The sequence below is a fragment of the Dryobates pubescens genome, chromosome 17 (assembly GCF_014839835.1).
Source record: "Dryobates pubescens isolate bDryPub1 chromosome 17, bDryPub1.pri, whole genome shotgun sequence".
Lineage (NCBI taxonomy): Eukaryota > Metazoa > Chordata > Aves > Piciformes > Picidae > Dryobates > Dryobates pubescens.
In genome coordinates this window covers 12404899-12423236 of record NC_071628.1, presented here as the reverse complement: position 1 = coordinate 12423236, position 18338 = coordinate 12404899, and the positions used below count along the sequence as shown (strand labels likewise).

The 18338-nt window shown below is 39.8% G+C and overlaps 1 protein-coding gene across 1 annotated transcript in view; it reads left to right on the top strand.

The window, feature by feature from the left end:
* Positions 1-18338, top strand: part of GALK2 (galactokinase 2) — a 50787-nt gene that overhangs the window by 24381 nt on the left and 8068 nt on the right. The window contains exons 6-8 of the mRNA XM_054169236.1: positions 265-363; positions 3062-3214; positions 9566-9776. Of these exons, the coding sequence (XP_054025211.1) occupies positions 265-363; positions 3062-3214; positions 9566-9776 (463 nt within the window). The remainder of the gene's footprint in view (positions 1-264; positions 364-3061; positions 3215-9565; positions 9777-18338) is intronic.

Here is an 18338-nt window from a genome sequence, read left to right as displayed (position 1 = left end):
AGCTAAACAAGTATACTCTGAAAAGCAGCTGGCTATAGTAAGTCCAGTAGAGGCTGAATAGTTGATTCTCTTGCTTCATAAGTAAAGGAAAAAGGGGTCATGTGGCATCCTGGTTGTTACCAGCTTACACTGCTTGGTGTGTGAGAGACGAGGGTTTCAAAGCACTATCTTTAAATCCTTTGTTTTGTCACTGGTCCATATGTTAGCAGAAAAAAAGTACCATCCTCAACCTTGGCTGAAGGTTCATGTTAATGTTCTTTTCAGGTGGAACTTGCAGAGATTTGCACAAGGAGTGAACGTTACATTGGCACAGAAGGTGGGGGAATGGACCAGTCCATCTCTTTTCTGGCAGAAGAAGGAACTGTATGTGGATCTTTGTAATGTAAACTAACAATGTAATATTAATTTATGCAAACAAAACAGAACTTCCTGTGAATCTAACAGAAAAATAAGAAATGAGTATACCTCAGTAAGCAGTATAAGCGCCACTGGTGTGCAAATGAAGCAGGAGTTACACGTATAGCTTGTGCGCAGTCGAGTATGACAAGGTTGAAGGAGTAAGAGGATGAAAAAGAGCAATGGCAAGAAGGAAAGAAAAGATGTGGGGGAAGATACACTCTAGAAGAGCACCAGGTTCCACACTGTTTTGCTAATTACTGGCTGAACTTACAATACTTCCCATATAATGAGATCTGAATGGCCTGTATGCCTTGTGTTCAGTGCAAATGGGATAATTATTGCAAAAATGCTTTCTTGAAGCTTCTTATAATCAAACAGTTCTAGAAAGTTTTGCCAGGTCCAGTTGCAAAGACAATGGAGATTTTTCCCCCCCGGTTTTGCTAATTCCAGACAATTCTGTGGCTGGCTTCTGATGTAGAAGACATTCAGCTACCTTAAATGTAATGACAGAAGGTAGACTAACAATGACAAACAGGACCTGCCAAGTTATGCATGAGTGCTAGCAGTGAAGTTTACAGTGGAATTCACCTGCTGTCCAAGAAGGTGCACAGGACTCCAGCTGTGCAAATCTAAACATACCAAAATACTTTTGTTGCAATTAATGTACTATTTCATGGCCACCTTTACTTTCCTTATAACTGTAAGGTCATACCTCTATAGCTTTTGTTCCTTAATGCTCCATCTTAGATGAGCTTATACAGAAAATGAACTATTTCCCAGAATTATACCAAACATTTAATTCCATCATGAGACACATGTATTTTCAATTTCACATGATGTGTACTTGCTCTGCCCCTTACCTTCACACTTCATACAGTTAGTAGTAAACACACAGCCACATGAATGCTGAAGGAGGCAGCGTATTTTCCTGGCACACACAGAGATGATCACAAAGTGGAGGCCAGTCTATACAGAGGTGCTGATCAAAAAGGCGAAGAAAATGCTAGAAAAGAACAGAATAGAAACTTTGAACAAACCAGGAAATATCCTTGCTTCTGTGTACTTGCAGCTGAATGCAGTTCTGGCCTCCCATCTCAAAAAAATGTACCACAATGAGGAAAGTACAGTAAAGGACACTGGGGTTGATCAAAGCTTTTTTTGTATATGAACATTGAATAACTGAAAACTTTTCATCTTGGAAAATAAGTATCTTCGAAAGTAACATTTTGAAGCTCTGTAAAACCCCTTAATGGGTAAAAGAAGGTAAATTGAGAACTGAGTGCTTTTCATAACTGAAGAGCTAATAGAAACACAATGACATTAGCAAGCTGCTTGTTAAAAACAAACAAGGAAGTTTGTTTGTTTCTTTCCAAAACATTCATTGTTAAATTGAGAAATACCGAACATTGTGGAAGGCAAAAGTTTATAAAGGGTTCACAAAAGAACTTCTTGGATACACTAATGGAGTATTAGCCTATTTGTAGCCATTAAACATAATAGCCTGATGTTTCTCCTAGTGCAAGTATAACTGCTGTAATCTTTGCTTATGGGAAGCTAGAAAAATACACCCCAAAAAAGATTGCTTTGTATATGTCCTATTTTTATGTTCTCCCTAAATATCCATTTATGGCTAATGTCAGAAACAAGACAGTGGATCAGCTTAGTGGTACATTCTGATCTAATGTAGCAGTTCTTAAAGGGTCTATTGAAATGTAAGCAAGTTTCTCTGTCTTGATAGTAATTTTGTGATGCGGTCCAGAATCTCAATGGCAGGGAGTAACACACATGGTGTACATAATGTACAAGCAGATTTGTCATTGTTTATTTAGCACTCTAGCTGCTCAAGGAACTCTCTGGGGCTGAACAATGCCAAAACCAGTAAGACAACCCTGCTTACAGAGTTGCAGTCTATTCTAAAAAGCCAAAGCAGGGCACATGATTTACAACTTATCCCAATGAAAAACCAGATGTGAATTTAATCTCTTGATTACATTACATCCTGAATTATTTAATTAATGGATGCCTAGCTTATTCCATGAAAAGGTCACAAATATTGGGAACATCTTAGGCAGCCTGTGTCAGGCATCTGTGAAGCAAGGCAGTTTCATCTCAGAAAGGAGACAGTAACTACATTCTTACATACAGTGTTATTTCATTTCTCTCTGTTTGATTGGCTGTATGTGACATCACTGTCTTCATTCAGTCCTAAAATTTTGGTGCTATTTTGTACCTCAGAAAAAAAAACACCTTGATTTAGTGGAAAATCAGAAAACTAAGGGGGAGAAGGATATTAGTGAAGAGGAAAGGAATGTGAAGCCCCTTGTTTCTAGTGGCACGCATATCAGCTTCCGTCAGGCCCAGTATTTTTCGGTAGATCAAAGAGAAACAGTTGTCTTAAATAGGCAAGAAAAATAGTTCAGGTGGGGTTCTGTGAAATGCTGAAAAAACCCAAAGACATAATGGAAACATTTTTAAATGCAGCTACAAGGGAAAGGTTTGAAATGTATGTGTAACTTGGCCAATGAGGTTTCGTGTCAGTTTTCTTTCCTTAACTGTCCCTGGATTTTCAAGAGTGAAAACATGCAAATTTGCATTTGATTTATAGAACTAAGTGCACTGTTAGCTAGCAGTAAATTAAAACTAACCATTTTTCTTTCAATAGGCCAAGTTGATAGAGTTCAGTCCTCTGAGGGCAACTGATGTTAGACTTCCAAGTGGAGCAGCATTTGTTATTGCTAACAGTTGTGTTGAAATGAATAAAGCAGCCACTTCTCATTACAATATTAGGGTAATGGAGTGTCGTCTGGCTACAAAGGTAATGTATGGCTCATGTCAAACTCTTAACAAAACCTTCATCTAAATATGTGCTTTTCTCCACTTCTGACCAATCATGTCTTTAACACCTGGCTAGGTGCTACTCTAAGCAGCATTTTTCTTTCCAGAACCATACACCTCCATTTCTGCAGAAACAAAACTCCTGCTGAGTTAAATGGAAGTGTAGAGACTGTGCCCTTATATAGAAGATTATGTGATTTAGTTCTATTCAATGTTGTATTATAATTCAATGGAGGAAATAAGTTATTTTTCAGCAAAAAATACTCAGTTAATAAGATAGACTGTTTCTAATTAAAGCTGAATAATGACAAATAGTGGAAAGCAACCAGTGTGGTCACATGTTTATATGTACAAATGGCAATAGATGTGTATTTTCTAGGATTTAGAGGACATCAAAGCTCCTCGTTGGAGGCCTGGAAGTAATACTGGAAATGCTGAATAGCAGCATGTATGTCAGTGCAGAGATTAAAACTGGCTTGCATCAAAGCCTAACATTTAGGCTGTGCTGCCAGTTTACAGCTTGGAATTATCTCTAAAATGGATGGAATTTGAATATGAAAAATCTAAGTTCCACTTGAATTCTGGCTTTTGTAGACCATACATTTGGGAATATGTAGCTGTAGGGTTTGATTTGAGTTTGTTGAAGGAATACAGTGGATTTTTTGTTGATTAGATTATACAAGGAGCAAGCAATTAACCCTCAGATAGCATACTGTCTGAAAGAACAGAATTTCAGTCACAAAGTCTAGATGAAAGTTCTTAAAACTGCAGTGTGAAGCCACTTACCCCAAAACATTTGGCCAAAATCTGGGCAGAACTCAAAAGTACTTTGAGCATCTGTTGGAATCATAGTTCTATGAAAAATTTCCATAGCTAATGCTAATTAAAAAAAACAGAGAAGAGGTCATACAATCACAGAATCACCTGGGGTGGAAGGGTCCACTAGAGGTCATCTAGTCCAGCCCCCTCCCGTGAGCAGATCAACTAGATCACGTCACCCAAAGGGCCTGTCAAGCTTCACCTTGAATATCTCTAGGGTTGGGGCCTCAACCACCTCTCTGGGCAACCTCTTCCAGTGCTCAACCACCCTCATTATAAAGAACTTTTTCCTAACATGATCAGATACTGACAAAATGTAATATAAAATGCAGTCTTACTGGGAAGCTGAACTTCAAATGACTTTTTACATTTAAACTTAAGTATAAAGATCATAGCTGCATTTTTGGTCCTTTTAAGACATGGTAAAAATAATCAATGACCACAGTTAAAGCTGTGTCACTGAAGCTAATAAAATATTCTTACACCATTAAGAAAATGAAGGACTTGTCTGCATGTTGGTTCTGGCATAACTATTAAACCTCTAATTTAGGATAGTTAATTATGTAATGCATAAGAACTATGTAATTGCATAAGAAAGAGAGAGGCTTCACAGCTTACCTGCTCTAAAAGGCAAACTACAGTGAGTTCATTGTTATAAGACCTTTCAAAGCACTGTTCTGTGTACCAGATTTTGTAAATTGAATCACACTTTTCTGTTTTGCTTTAATTATTGGTCCTGTGCAGGAAACTGAAAAGATAGTAAGCAGAGACAATTTTTCTTTTACATTCCTGTTGGCTATGAGGCAACCTCTGAAAAGGTACTTTCAGCAGATGCTTGATTTTCAGGAGACTAACAACATACACCTGTCCATTTTTAAACATATGCTACCCACGTGGAAAGTTGCACACACTATAAAAATTCATTGAGCCAGGGAAAGAGTATCTTTAGGAACAGGGTACAGTGGGCTGAAGGAGACCAAGTATGTAAGTGGAAGCAGGGAAGTCTTTTAAGCACCATTAAGCTAATGAAACTAGGAAATAACATGCTGGGCCTGGCAATAATGCTTTAAAAGTACGTCTCCTTGTTAAAGTGACTTAGGATAGGCTTTTTTTCCCTTTCTGCTTTAGGTCAGTCTAGAATTTGTGCTCACAGGCTCTTGTCCTGCTGGGGGATTTCAGCCACCCCAGCATCTGCTGAAAATGCAACACAGCAAGCTGTAGGCAATCCAGGAGACTCCTGGAGTGCCTTGATAACTTCTTCAGATAGGAAATAGACAGCTCTGCCCAAGGGAGTGTGATTCTGGATCGATTGGTCACCAGCACAGGTGAGCTCATCAGGGTTGTCAAGACTGGAGGTAACCTGGGCCGCAGTGATTACACATGAGCGGAGTTCACAGCCCTAAGGGATTCAAATTACACAAGAAGCATAGTCAGGACCCTGAATTTTAGGAAAGCAAACTTGCATCTCTTCAAGTGAGTCAATAGGGCCACTTGGAGGATAGTCCTCAGGGATAAGGGAGGAGAACAAAGAAGATCTATAAGGATGCTTTCCATAGAGCACAGGAGGTCTCAATTCCCAAGTGTAAGTCGAGACCTGCTGGTCAAAGTGAAACACAAGAAGGAACTGCACAGGCAGTTCAAGCAGGGACAGGTATCTTGGGAAGAGTATAGGGATACTGCCTGGTTGTGTAGCAATGAGGTCAGGAAAGCCAGGGTGCAGCTGGAGCTGAACTTGGCAAGGGATGCAATGAATAACAAGAAGGGTTTCTGGCAGCTGCAGCAGCCAGAAAAGGAAAATTGAAGACAATGTATGCTCCCTGATGAGCAAGAATGGTGTGCTAGTAACAACAGACAAGGAGAAGGCTGAAGCTCTCTACAGCTTTTTTTGCCTTGGCCTTCACTGGCATACTCGCTCCTTATACCTCCTGAGTTGAAGGACCACAAGATGTGAACCAGGGAGACAAAGTACCTCTCACTGTAAGTGAAGACAGCAGGGTGAGAGAGGTGGTTCTGCAACGTTGCTCTGGTGAGACCTCACCTGCACCCAGCTTTACAGCCCTCAACACTGGAAACACATGGACTTGCAGTGATAGAGAAGGGTAAATTTAGATTAGATGTTAGGAAGAAGTTATTTACTATGAGGGTGGTGGAACACTGCAACAGGTTACCTGGGCACATGGTGGAGTCCCCATCCCTAGAGATGTTCAAGGTCAAGCTTGGTGGGGCTCTGAGCAACCTGATCTAGTTGGGGATGTCAACCCAATACTTTCTGCGCTTCTATGATTCCTCCTATTTCCAGGAAGCTCCATGCAAATAAAGATGCCAACACAGCACATCCCTGCTGGCGTTAGCATAGGACATTTTAATGTCAGTCTGTTCTACAGCAAGTGAACTCCTAATCATCCTCATAAAATTATCTTCCTCGGGTTCTTTTCCTTTCCCTTCCCTTCTGGAGAGTCAGTCTTATGCTCAGGGTTTGGGTGTTTGTTTTTTTTTTTTTGTTTGGTTTGGGTTTTTTGTTTTCTTTGTTTACTTTTGTTGTAGCCTCCAAGGGCTTTCCTGTACTTTATTAAGCAGTGTGTTTAAAGACACTTAGTTTCTACAGAACACACACAGTTCTAAGGCAAACTAATTTGTCCATTATACTTCAGGAAACACACAGTAGGTGCTACAGGATGGAGACAGATTAGTGAAGGCTATGCTCTCCACTGCTTCACTATGTGTGGTTTGCTTCGCTGTCAGCTATAGAGTAGTGCCAAGAATGCCTGCAACTGGAATGCCATGCTGTTAAACAACTAATGTTTGTTAAATGTGGAAAGATGCTCAGATGACATTCTAGAAACGTAAAGCATACAAAAGTGATGTTGCTATATAAGGGCTAAGTATTGCTGTACCTACTCCTAGTCAGACTTTTATTTATAGTTGCCCAGTCATTTACTAAGCATGTTTTCCTCCAAATTACTTATTTGTCCACTGTGCCTGTGATGAACGATAAGGGACAATAAAGCCTACGTGTACTATACCCTGGCAGTTATGAGCCAGCTGCATGATGTCCACATGGCTCTGGCCAGCCTGATCTAGTGTGGGGTGTCCCTGCCCATGGCAGAGGGGCTGGAATTAGATGATCCTTGTGGTCCCTTCCAACCCTGACTGATACAGTGATCTTTAATCTGTCTAGTCAGAGCTCATGAAGAAAATAGCCAACTGTGGGATCAGTATTTGGATTTTACTTTTTTTACATTAAAGAGATGGGACTTCTTCCTATTTCTGGTCTGTGCCATTGACAATGTGAGCTGCTGCAGCTAGGCTGTTGTCAAAAAACATTCCTGTTTGCCCAAAACAGTGCTGCTGAATTGAAACTTTGCTATAAGCAGTACAGGCCTTTTGTACAAACCATTCCAACAATGTGTTGCCTACTGGCCTGATCAAGTCAGTTTCCAGGTGGAACATCTGACCTGTAAAACCCCAGAATAGTCTCTTCTCAAATACAGCATCTTTGAAATACAGAAATGGGAACAGATGTGACGATACACAGGACATATTTCTACAGAGGAACATTTATTGTAAAAGGAAGTAGAAAAACACTTGTCTTACAGAACATTATTTTTTGGTACATCATGATTCTGTTTACTTTTTGGTAATAAAGTCAGGAGCTAGAGGATGCTGACCATTAGGATTAAAGTATAAAGAGAAATATTTTGATTCATTTAGCACCTTGAAGCAGATCCAAGAACAACACGAGAGAATGAGTATTCAAGCAAACAAATGAAGTAATAATTGTTATTCTAACTTATCAATAAGTAGGCTAAATACAATTACATAAAGGCTGTGGTTTGAAAAGCAGGCTAAAAATGACTTGGTCTCTTACAAGAACATTTTCTCACCTTGGTTCTGCATTAGCCACCAGATAGTGCTGCTTCTTTCTCTGCCACTGAACATACAAAACTGTGTTTTAGATGGTCATATGATTAGGATTTTGTTTGTTCTGCTCTACAAAGCCTCACATAAATCATAGCAAGTCAGTAGGTGGCACCAAAAGTAGTTAATTTTTGTATGCTGTAATAAAGCAAAACTGGAAGAGCCCCTGCAAAAGCACTGTTGGAGGAGAGCAGGAGGGTGAGACTGAAGCATAGTTGGGCAGCAGATTGTCTGCTTAAATTTCACGCTGTAACGTTGCACGAAGCAAAGCAATTATTTTTCAGACATGTAAGTAAATCTAATGTTTTTTTTAGCACAGGAAGTTAAATGGCTGAGCTGTATTGAGAAGTGAATGGTTTCAAACCAATCTCACTCAAAACCAGTTTGTTAAAAAGAGTAGCAAACACACTGGGTAAAATACTTGGCCCTGTTGATTAGAGGTTTTAATGGTGATGTGAATAGGAAAAGTATTTCATTCCCTGGTCTTGCTGCACTGCTTTAAACTCTCTGCAAACATACAGCCTGATCTGGTATATTTAGAAGCTTTAATCTCCAATGGTGCAGAAGAAGAGGTATGCCAGGTACCTAAGGATACAGTAAAACAACATCAGTGTGTACCTGCTAATCTGTGTTTTACTCACTAGTACTCTGTTAAAGGTAGTATGTCAGTAGGATCCCATGATGGCCATTTACTATCCTTTTATAGCATAACATTAAAAAAAAGTCCACCTTATGAGAAAAGCTGCTCCACTCAACCATTTTCATTAGGTACATGAGATCATCAACACATGTAGCAACCTTCCAGAGAAAAGCCACTTTGACATTTCTTTTTAGGATTCTGGTATGCTGAAGTAACTACGGTCAATTGCCAAACCAGCACAAAGATACATAAAGCATGATATCATTGTCTGGAGTGGGAAAACCAGATACATCTATAACCAATTAGTATCATAGCAGTCATGTAGGACCAGGGCAGACTAACACGTCACAACCTTCCTGTAAGGCTCAAAATTTCCTTTCAATTGCATAAGAGCGTACGTGAAATTTACTTTAAACTCCAGAGATTGAGAAAGCTTACAGTTAACTCTCCCACACAAATCTTATGGCCATGTTCATATCTTTAAGATTGTTAGGAGAAAAGGTTTTAATGACAACCTCAAATGCTTAATCAAAAAACTGCAGCAGTACATTGGAAAGGTCAAAATGCTAGTGCAAATTCTAACAGTACAGAAAGAAACTTCTTAGGGCTCACAGCATTTGTATTAAGCAATTGTCTGAATGTGATTGCAAAAGGTTTTGTAAGTGCTTGAGGGAAGAAGACCTACAGAAAAAGATAATTCACCAATTTGATATCACCCAAATAATGCCAGTAGGACTTTTGCAAACAATGTCTGATTTGAGGGAAGAAGAGCTGTCATTTACAGACCTTTCATAAATAAATATAGTTATTATCTGCTCTGTACTGATAGAAAGTATCTGATGGGTCCCAGTTAAGAAGGGAAAAGACCAAGCAGGTCTTACAGGAGCCTATGGACAATTAAATAGTTTTGAGCAGGAAGGCACAGTACTTTCTGTTTTATTTTTTGAATTTTAGCTTCTCTCAAAGTCAAAAGGCTTGGACTGGAGAAAAACATTGCGACTCCATGATGTGCAAACCAAGCTAGGAGTTAGCCTAGAGGAAATGCTGACCATTGTTGAGGAGGTATTACATCCTGAGCCTTACAGTACAGAGGAAATTTGTAAATGCCTGGGAATTAGCCTGGAGGAGCTCCGCTCTCAGATCCTCAGTCAGAACACGCAAGATGGTAAGTATACATGAACTGGTGGGCTTTAGTGTACAATGTTTGTATTGCATAAAAACTTCATGTATTAATAAGCAGTGCAAGTGAAAGTCTTGCCAGAATACTTCCCTGGAATCTTGGGTGGCGAGTGAGAGAATTGATACCACAATTTTCATTGTAACTTTCAACTTAAAGTAGTGCAAAGCTTGGATTTTGACTGAACTGTTTTAGAAATGGTAGAAGTATCAGATCACTTACTATTTTAGATCAGCCTGTGCTGTTTGAGAGGCAGCTCTAAATAACCCATCTTCTATGCTAGGGAAAAGTCTAAACAGGACTTCCTTTTTAGGCAATAGCTCTAACAAAACCAAATGTTTTGCATAGTTACAACATCATTGAAATTAATCCTGCTTGCTCTGCCTCAACTGGTGTTAAGCACCAGCATAGATGGAACTCGTGTTTCTGGTTTTAAATGGATAAATTCAGGGGCATATCATAAAACATGCACTGGGCAGCAAGTCACTATCAATATGTTTTTCTTTTAGGAAAATGTTGGTGGAGGTGAACAATTTGCTATTTAAAGTACTCCCTATATATTATTGCTTACGATTATTGCATGCAGTCATGAGCAGCAACACACCTGGAACAGATCCTGGTGTATGTAGTGGGGTTACTAGTAATACTGAATAATAGAGCACTTATGAAATAATTAATTTATATTAATAACAAGTTTCCAATTGAGACCAGAATCTTTCTTTCAGAACTTTAAACAATCCTTACTTCCTTGTTTCCATTCAGTAACCTTAATAGCTCTAATGCTTTGTAGCTGAACAAAGACTGCTTTCAGGGACATACATATTTGACGTATATAAATCAGTAACATGTCTGCGTGCCTCTATTTGAATAAGCTGTACATCCCTAACGATTGAGAGTTTCATGTATTGACTGAGGACCAGGTCCTGGATCTGTATAACTTGTTCTACACTCAAGTGCTGTTGGAAAGTGTGAAACTGTCTTACTGTCTAATTACACTGCCAGAGGGTCCCAGGATGGAATATGATGTCTTAATCTGGGTCTTTATCTCCATAGGAAGAGTTAGGATAACTCTGTGCTGTATGTACATGGGGAATACACTGAGCCATGTACCTGCACTCTGCAACATTTTCATGGGAAGCTACAAGGTTGTAAATCTTTTTTGCTGTCCCCTTGCTCTCCCCTTCATGAAGCAATGCCAGACTATTAACTTACAGATGTTTATACTCCTTATAGATGGTTTGTAAGACAAAATTCTGCAGCTCTGTAAAACTGAGTTGTTTATACAGGTTATTTTGATTCTTTTTTTTTCCAAAATGAAAATCAGAATAGAGAATTTATACATAAATGCTAGGGAAGAAACTCAAAGGAAATGTTATACTGTGGCTCTGAATAGCATTTGCAGATGTTTGCTGAACAGAATCTCTTCAACTTACACGACCACGATTTCATTTGATAAGGCAAATTAAAATGGGTTATGCTGAAGGCCTCTTTGCATGTACAATAGAAAATTAAATAACAGATTTCTGTAAAATTATATGCAAAGAAGAAAAAAGACAGACCCAGAAATAAGGAATCCAAATCCACTGTTTGTTTTTGTTACACGCTAAACAAATTACATTTTATGTTGGCTTTGGAAAACCAGAGGCTGTTTGACAAAAATATTTGTCTTGCTTCCCCTCTACTTTCCCACTGTATTTTAATGACAATGCCTGGCTTCTTCATGTGAGAGAGAACACACCAACAAATAAGTAATCTCTGCAGAGAATTTCAGAATGCTGTTGAACTTTTGTTCAACATGAGGAAAGGACCATAACGTCTAGGGTATCTTTCTTCCTTTGCACACATTTTACCCGTTTTGCCATCAACTTTTCTAATAAAATATTAGTGTTATGGGTGAATGGTTTACATTATAATTACTAATAACAATTTACTGTATTATGAAGTTTCTCTGTGGTTGAATATAAATTGTCAGTAGGTTTAAGCGATAGCTGCAAATAATGTTTTGTACTGGTGTTGTATCTCATGTTTAGGGACCTGAAATTGCTATGTAAGTATTATTTTAGTCTTAAGTCTAGCTTCCCCTCCTCTACTCCTCAACTGATGGTGCTTTATACTTACATAAAGTTTTTTTAAATACATGAGGCTGATTGGATAAAAATTCCATACCTTAAAGAAAAATGGTATGAACAGGCCAGGGCGAGTCCTAGACCAGGGCTACCACTGTGTGGAATTACACATCAGCTTTGCATGTCTTTTATAGGCAGATGCTCAAGGATTTCTGCAGCTCCCCGCTGTACAGCCCACTTGTTCTCCAGGTTTGGAGAAGTACAGATGGTGCATAAATTTCTTGCAGTTGTTCCTTGGTCAATTCAGAATCCTGAGCTTAAATCTCCCTTGCAAATGTTTACACATGGATTGAACTTGTGGCTTCTGAACATCTCTGGAAAAATATTTTTTATTACTTTCTAAGGTGCATGATGCCATAATTTTGGCTTGGACTTGAGTGTTACACAGAACATTTGGTGTGTGGTGATTGTGGGACATTAAGTATTTATAAGCTTCACCACAAAAGGATATTCTCCTGTAAAACAGTGTATTCTTTAACCATGAAATGTTGGGGGTTTTCCATCTTAAATGAGGTACTCTTAAACCCAGTTTTCTTTTCCATGTATAAAATTTTAATTTAATTTTGACATTTAAACTGGGGAATGAAATTGCCATGGGAGAAGCAGACATCCCTTTGCTGCGTGCATTTGGCTGTTTCACTGTCCTCCGGAAGGAGCATTCTAGGTCTGTGCTGTAGCTGCAGCGAGTGGTGCCTGAGAAGCCTTTCATTCCCACAGTCAAGTAATGTGTATTAAGGGTGATCTCAGTGCAAGAAGAGTTTCAACTTGATTTGCACAGACAGGCATACGTGGAAGGGGACTCTCGGCTGTTCTGTCAGGCTGCTCTGGCATACATAAAGCTTTGTCACATGCATCAATAGACTGCCCTAGAAGTTGTCTCCAGACTGGTAGACTTAAGACCTTGAGGGACCAGATGCCTACTCTAGCCTTCCACAAAATGCTGGTTTACTTATGATGAGCCTCAGAGAGGTGGCTGCCCCAAGGAGATCCCATACAGCTACCTGGAGGATGCAGCGCTCTGAGGTGTACCCCAGGTTAGGTACAGGGACTGAATGGTCTAGGTTAGTTGCAAAATCCTTGCTAAAGCTAGCATTCCTCTGGGGAAAAAACCACTTTAAACCAATAGTTACCATAATCTTGAAGCAGGTGTTTGCTAAATGGGTCACTGAATCCAGCAATGACTCGTCCCCTGGTTTATTTTCAGAAAGCCAGATTGCAAACAGTTACTTGAGCAGTCCCAGCAGAGTAACTGTTCCCCACTTTGAGTAGGGGGTTCACAATCTGGCTCAAATTAAAGCCATCTGGCAGCATTTTCTTATACACATTATAAGCCAGCAACCTTCACCCTCATCATGTTCAATCAGCAGGATGCCTTACAGAGAAGGGTACTATTCCATATGAGTAATGGTGGTAGAAACTGCCCCCTACATGATTTTGTGTTGGTGAGTTTTTCCTGTTGTAAATTTCTAACAGCCCCATCAGCCATGTGTAGTTTATTAATCTAAAGTGAAACATATCTTAAGAAGTTGCCAAAGCAACTAGAAGGGGGGAAAAAAAAAAGTATCACCTGAAGAGGTTGATCCTGAGCTAAAGGTCAGCTAGAATTGTACAGGAAGTCTCTAAAGAAAGGAATCTGCTGAAACCGAAGTGGTAACAAATAGTATGAGTTGCTTAGAAGCCACAACATTTAATTAGAAAGGAAAGAAAAATTGCCTGTAAATGGAGTGGACAGCTTTGCACTATTTTTGTAAAGCTCAAATTAAAACTACGACCATGCAATTGAAAACCCACAGTAGACTCTTACATTTGATTAGCCCACAGTTATTTGGGGCTAATAGTCCAAGTTGGTTTTTCCTGTTGTTGGGATTTTTTTGTGTGTTTGGGGTTTTGGGGGGGCCTTTTTTTTTTTTTTTAGTTTTAAGATATTTTCTATGGATGTTGGACAAACTCTCAGTAATCTTAGTCTGCTGTGTCTTAACAACTTGGAAGGTTCTTGCTGCAATGTGAGCTATGAGGGCCCTGGAAAATGTCAGCGTTTCTTTCAAGCGCTTTTGGTGGTTTGTAAGTGAATTGAATCTATCTACTACCTGTTCGTGGATGACGTTATCGAAATGCTCTGCAGAGGACAAAGCCAGGGTGCAGAGAACCCACAAAGGGTCAGCAAGAGTTGCCAACAATCTCTGAAAAAAATAGATGAGGACTGATAATGCAAAGCAGTTGACAGTGGAGGTGATTCCTTGTAGAAGGTTCACTGTGTCTGCTTGAAACTTCATAGACACAGTTAGTGAGGCTATGAGATAGAAGGTGGATGAGCTGTTCCAATAGCAGGCTGAACACCAGTGAAATCTGTGTCCTGGTTTGAGTTAGAACAGAACTAATTCTGTTCAGGGATTTCACTTTTCAGCTTAGTCTCTTCTGAGTTACTGCACGTTCTGATATTAGCAGCATGTTTTCACAGCAGTGTCTGCTATTAGTAGTGATAGGCTCAATGTTTCTAGTTAGTACCGAGGATTGGTGCGCAGACCAAGGTCACTGCTAAATCTCGTGTACTGTGTTGGGGGTGCAGAGTAAATGGCTGCACCTGCATGGAGGAGCAGACAGCTTAGGTGACCCTAAACTGACCATTCCATTCCATGAATGTCTTGTTTGGTATAGAGCTCAGAGATCATGAGGGTCATGTTCTTTTTCTTCAATGGCTGGCATCATAGGAAGACTCTGCCCATTCTGCCTGTGATCCTAATGCATGAGTTCCTGAATCTAGTTCCTGCCTGTCACCAAGTCCAGCCCAGGACTTCTACCACAGCATCAGTGTCAATGGTGACTAATTGCCTTCAATTTGGTTTTGTATACATTTGCATGTATTTAATATTATTATTATTTGCATTAGTTTTAGTCTTCCAGTTCCAGGCTCTCGATTATTCTCTTTCTCATCCCTTTAGGAATTAAGAGAGGGGCTGTCATTTATTTAGTGGCCAGCCCAGCTCTTATACATGACAATGTGTTAAAAACTGACTGACACAATGTCACTAAGAACAGACCCAGGTATAAGATTCCTTGCCCTTCCACGTCCAAACCTTTCTTTGGTTACATTTTGACTTCTCAGGTTTACTTTAATTTCTAATGACTAGTATCTCTTTCAGTCCATAAAAGGTACTGCTTCACCTTCACTTGAATCCATAAGAAATTTTCTGTGCACAGCTGATGCCATACAAAACAAGTCAACATCTCCATGCTGTCTTTTCAGAGACTCTGACATTCTGATCATGCAAAAGTGTGTCTAGGTCTAAAATGAAACATTTCATGCATGCATGGCAGTGACCTACACAGTATATGGCAGAGTAGAAATGTGTAGTGATTTTCAAAGAAGAGTTTTTTAGAGCATGATTCTGGCCAGAGACCCCATCCTCACCTGATCCCAACCTCTACCAGTCCCAATGACACTGTGCCACTTGGAACAAGCAGAACACCTGGACTGAGTATTGCGCAGACCCTCTTAGGAAAGAGTCTTTAGACATGCCCTGGACAGCATAGTATAGCAGCCAGGTAGTTTCCAGAGGTTTTATGTTCCTTTCTAGTCACCAGAGAAATGGGTACCACAGGGCAATCTGGGTGTTGGGTGGGATAAATGGTTCCCTAGCCTTCTGTTTTCACTGACAGAAGATGGAGCTGGGGGCGCTTACACATTTCATATGGAATATAAGCAGGAGAAATCAGCCTATATAGTTTAGTGGACTAGGAAAGTATAGTTGCATTTTCAGTCTGATTAAGTACCTAATTTCCATACACTGCAATAGATTTATAGATCCACATGCTTTTAAGTATCTGGCATTAATTCCCTAAGCCCTACTTCTTTGCTCTTTTTTCGCATCACAGGGGGTGAGACCCAGTCCTGTGTAATACTGGAAGGTTTAGTTTGAGGGCTTCAGTTTTCCTCTTTCAGAGCACTCCAGCCCTAGCTCGGATATAAACTAATCAGTTGTGCACACTTTGGTTTAATTTCTTTTAACCATGACAAAGGAAATCAGTCCTCTTTAATTGTAAAACATGTGGCTGCATGAAGCATGTAGATTCTGTTCAGTTTCTGCACTCTTCTAAAATCACAGCTTCCACAGCTCTTTGGCATGTCCTATTAATTCAGATTTTATCTGTGTGGAGCTAATATACAGGCTGCGATGTAACAAGGAAATTCCAACATCAAGGTAATTTTTAGAAGTATCATGTGTGACATACACATACCATGTGTGATACACCTGATCTAGTGGAACTGGATGATCTTTGAGATCCCTTCCAACCCTGACAATTCTGTGTGCTCTGCTATGTTTGATTATGTAGAAATGGGGAGTTGAACTACTCATGCAAGCAAAAGGGACACGAGAGACACAGAAGCATGGTGTTGAAAGGTGAATACATTTTAGGATAGGACTTACAGAGTACAGAGGTGTTTGGTGTCCTGAAGATAATTTTACCTGAACAGTACACTGCCAGGGGGGGAAAGCAAACTATAAAAACCCCTTTAAACACAAATAGAACTTTCGGATATAAAATGCTGCCTATAACCAACCCATAGCTAAGATAGTAATGCAAGCCATTAACCGCTGCTAATCCAGTGAGCGCCCACAAAGGAGTCTGAAAATAGCACACAGCCACTCTCCTCATGTGAGAGCTGCCTGAAAGGATTGCTTTTGCATTGAGAGAAAGACAGTGTCAAGGTAGCAAATTCTTCCCTACACAGAGTGGCTGTTGTGGGAGCAAATGCTCTCAAGGACGCAGCTCAGATCTTTTGGCTGGCATCCAGCACCCATTCTGGTTGCCAGTTCATAACGTGATGAGCACAACACAACTCCAGAGATTTTGAAGGTAATCTAGCCAGTAGAGCATTGCTCTTCCAAAGGGTGGTCTCTGAATCAATCACAGCCTTTGGCAAGTCTGTTGCCTTACAATTGAAACCAGACATGTTTTCAGTTCATTCTTTGGGTTACTACTGTTCAATGGTGATTTACAAGAGAGTGTGAGCTATGGCAATCTCTCACGCAACTTTAGATATTCCCTAAACAAATGCACATTTAGAAATCTCCTTGCTCTAAAGCAATAGCTTATACAAAAAGAACATTTAAAGAGAAATCATCCTTAAAAATAGGCCAAGCTCCCTTTCTTCAACATTCAATAATACTGAGATAATGCTCTGCAAAAACACAGTGCAGGTAACCCCAGCAGCAACAAAATCCAGTGGGTTGAAACACACCTCTAAATGGGAAAACAAAACGGGCTTTTGCTTTGTGACACTCCCCAAGACGCTGTTTCTGGGGAGCACTCCATTTTCTCATTTCTGTCCTAGAAAGAGGTGTTCAGAAGGCCTGTTCAAAAGACAGCAACACAGGGTTTCTCAGTAGCAGACTCCATTGAATTACAGAATAAGTATCACTAGAAGCTCTATCACCAGTAGCAGAACACTGCCATGTTCAATGTTTCTCTCTCAGCACTGTAATTTACAGCATTTACAGTTGTGATTTACACTTACTCTGGGGAAATACAACAGAATAACACAGGTGCTGATGAAATTTTTAGTCTGTAAGGGTTGCAATCTGGAATGTACATGCAAGAGACTTAGTACTGGACACAATTTTCTTTCCAGTCTTTCAAGGAAGATTTCTGCATACACTTGCAAATGTAGATTGCTGAAATCATCAGAAGTGGTTCCAGAACTTGTCTGTCTCTGCAGAACAGCCAAGTAGGAACTCCATATGTCTGGGTCAGATAGCAAGTTCTGTTTTGAATACAGGGCTTGTCTCTCATCTCCTTTTGCCTCTATTTGAGTGTTTCATCAGCCATTTTAAAAAGCTAGAGACTAGAAGCTGGAATGAGGAAAGAGACCTTGCTCTAAAGGAGAATTTACATGTAGACAGCAATGCTGTCGCAGGAATGTGTTTAAGTTGTGGTAGAATGAGGAAACATACTGCAGTAGGTGCTCCACACAGAGAACAGAATTCACTTATCTGATATTTACCACCCAAATACCTCAAGTAAATTAATTTAATTGTAGATTAAATTATGTCACAGGTTTCAGACAATACTTCCTCAACAGCAGGCATGACATTAAAGCAAACAGAACTACACTGGGAGAGAAAAAACTATGTACTATGAGATTAGGAAAGGCAGATCACTTTTCAGGTATTAGTTGCAATCCAAGCCCTCCTGTAAATAGGAGTAGCTTGAAGAACCTTTAACTACAGCCATCCCCTTAATTTTAAAGTCCCACTGCTGAAGTCTTTACCCCAACGGCCATGAAGTTTTGGACAGCCCTGCACCCTTCTCAGAGGAATTGCTCTTTAATGGCACAACAGAAAAACATTAGCCAAAATCCTTGCACTAGGCCTTGATCTCAGTGAATCCATATTAAGCAGTACCTGTCAGGGCTTGACAGCTC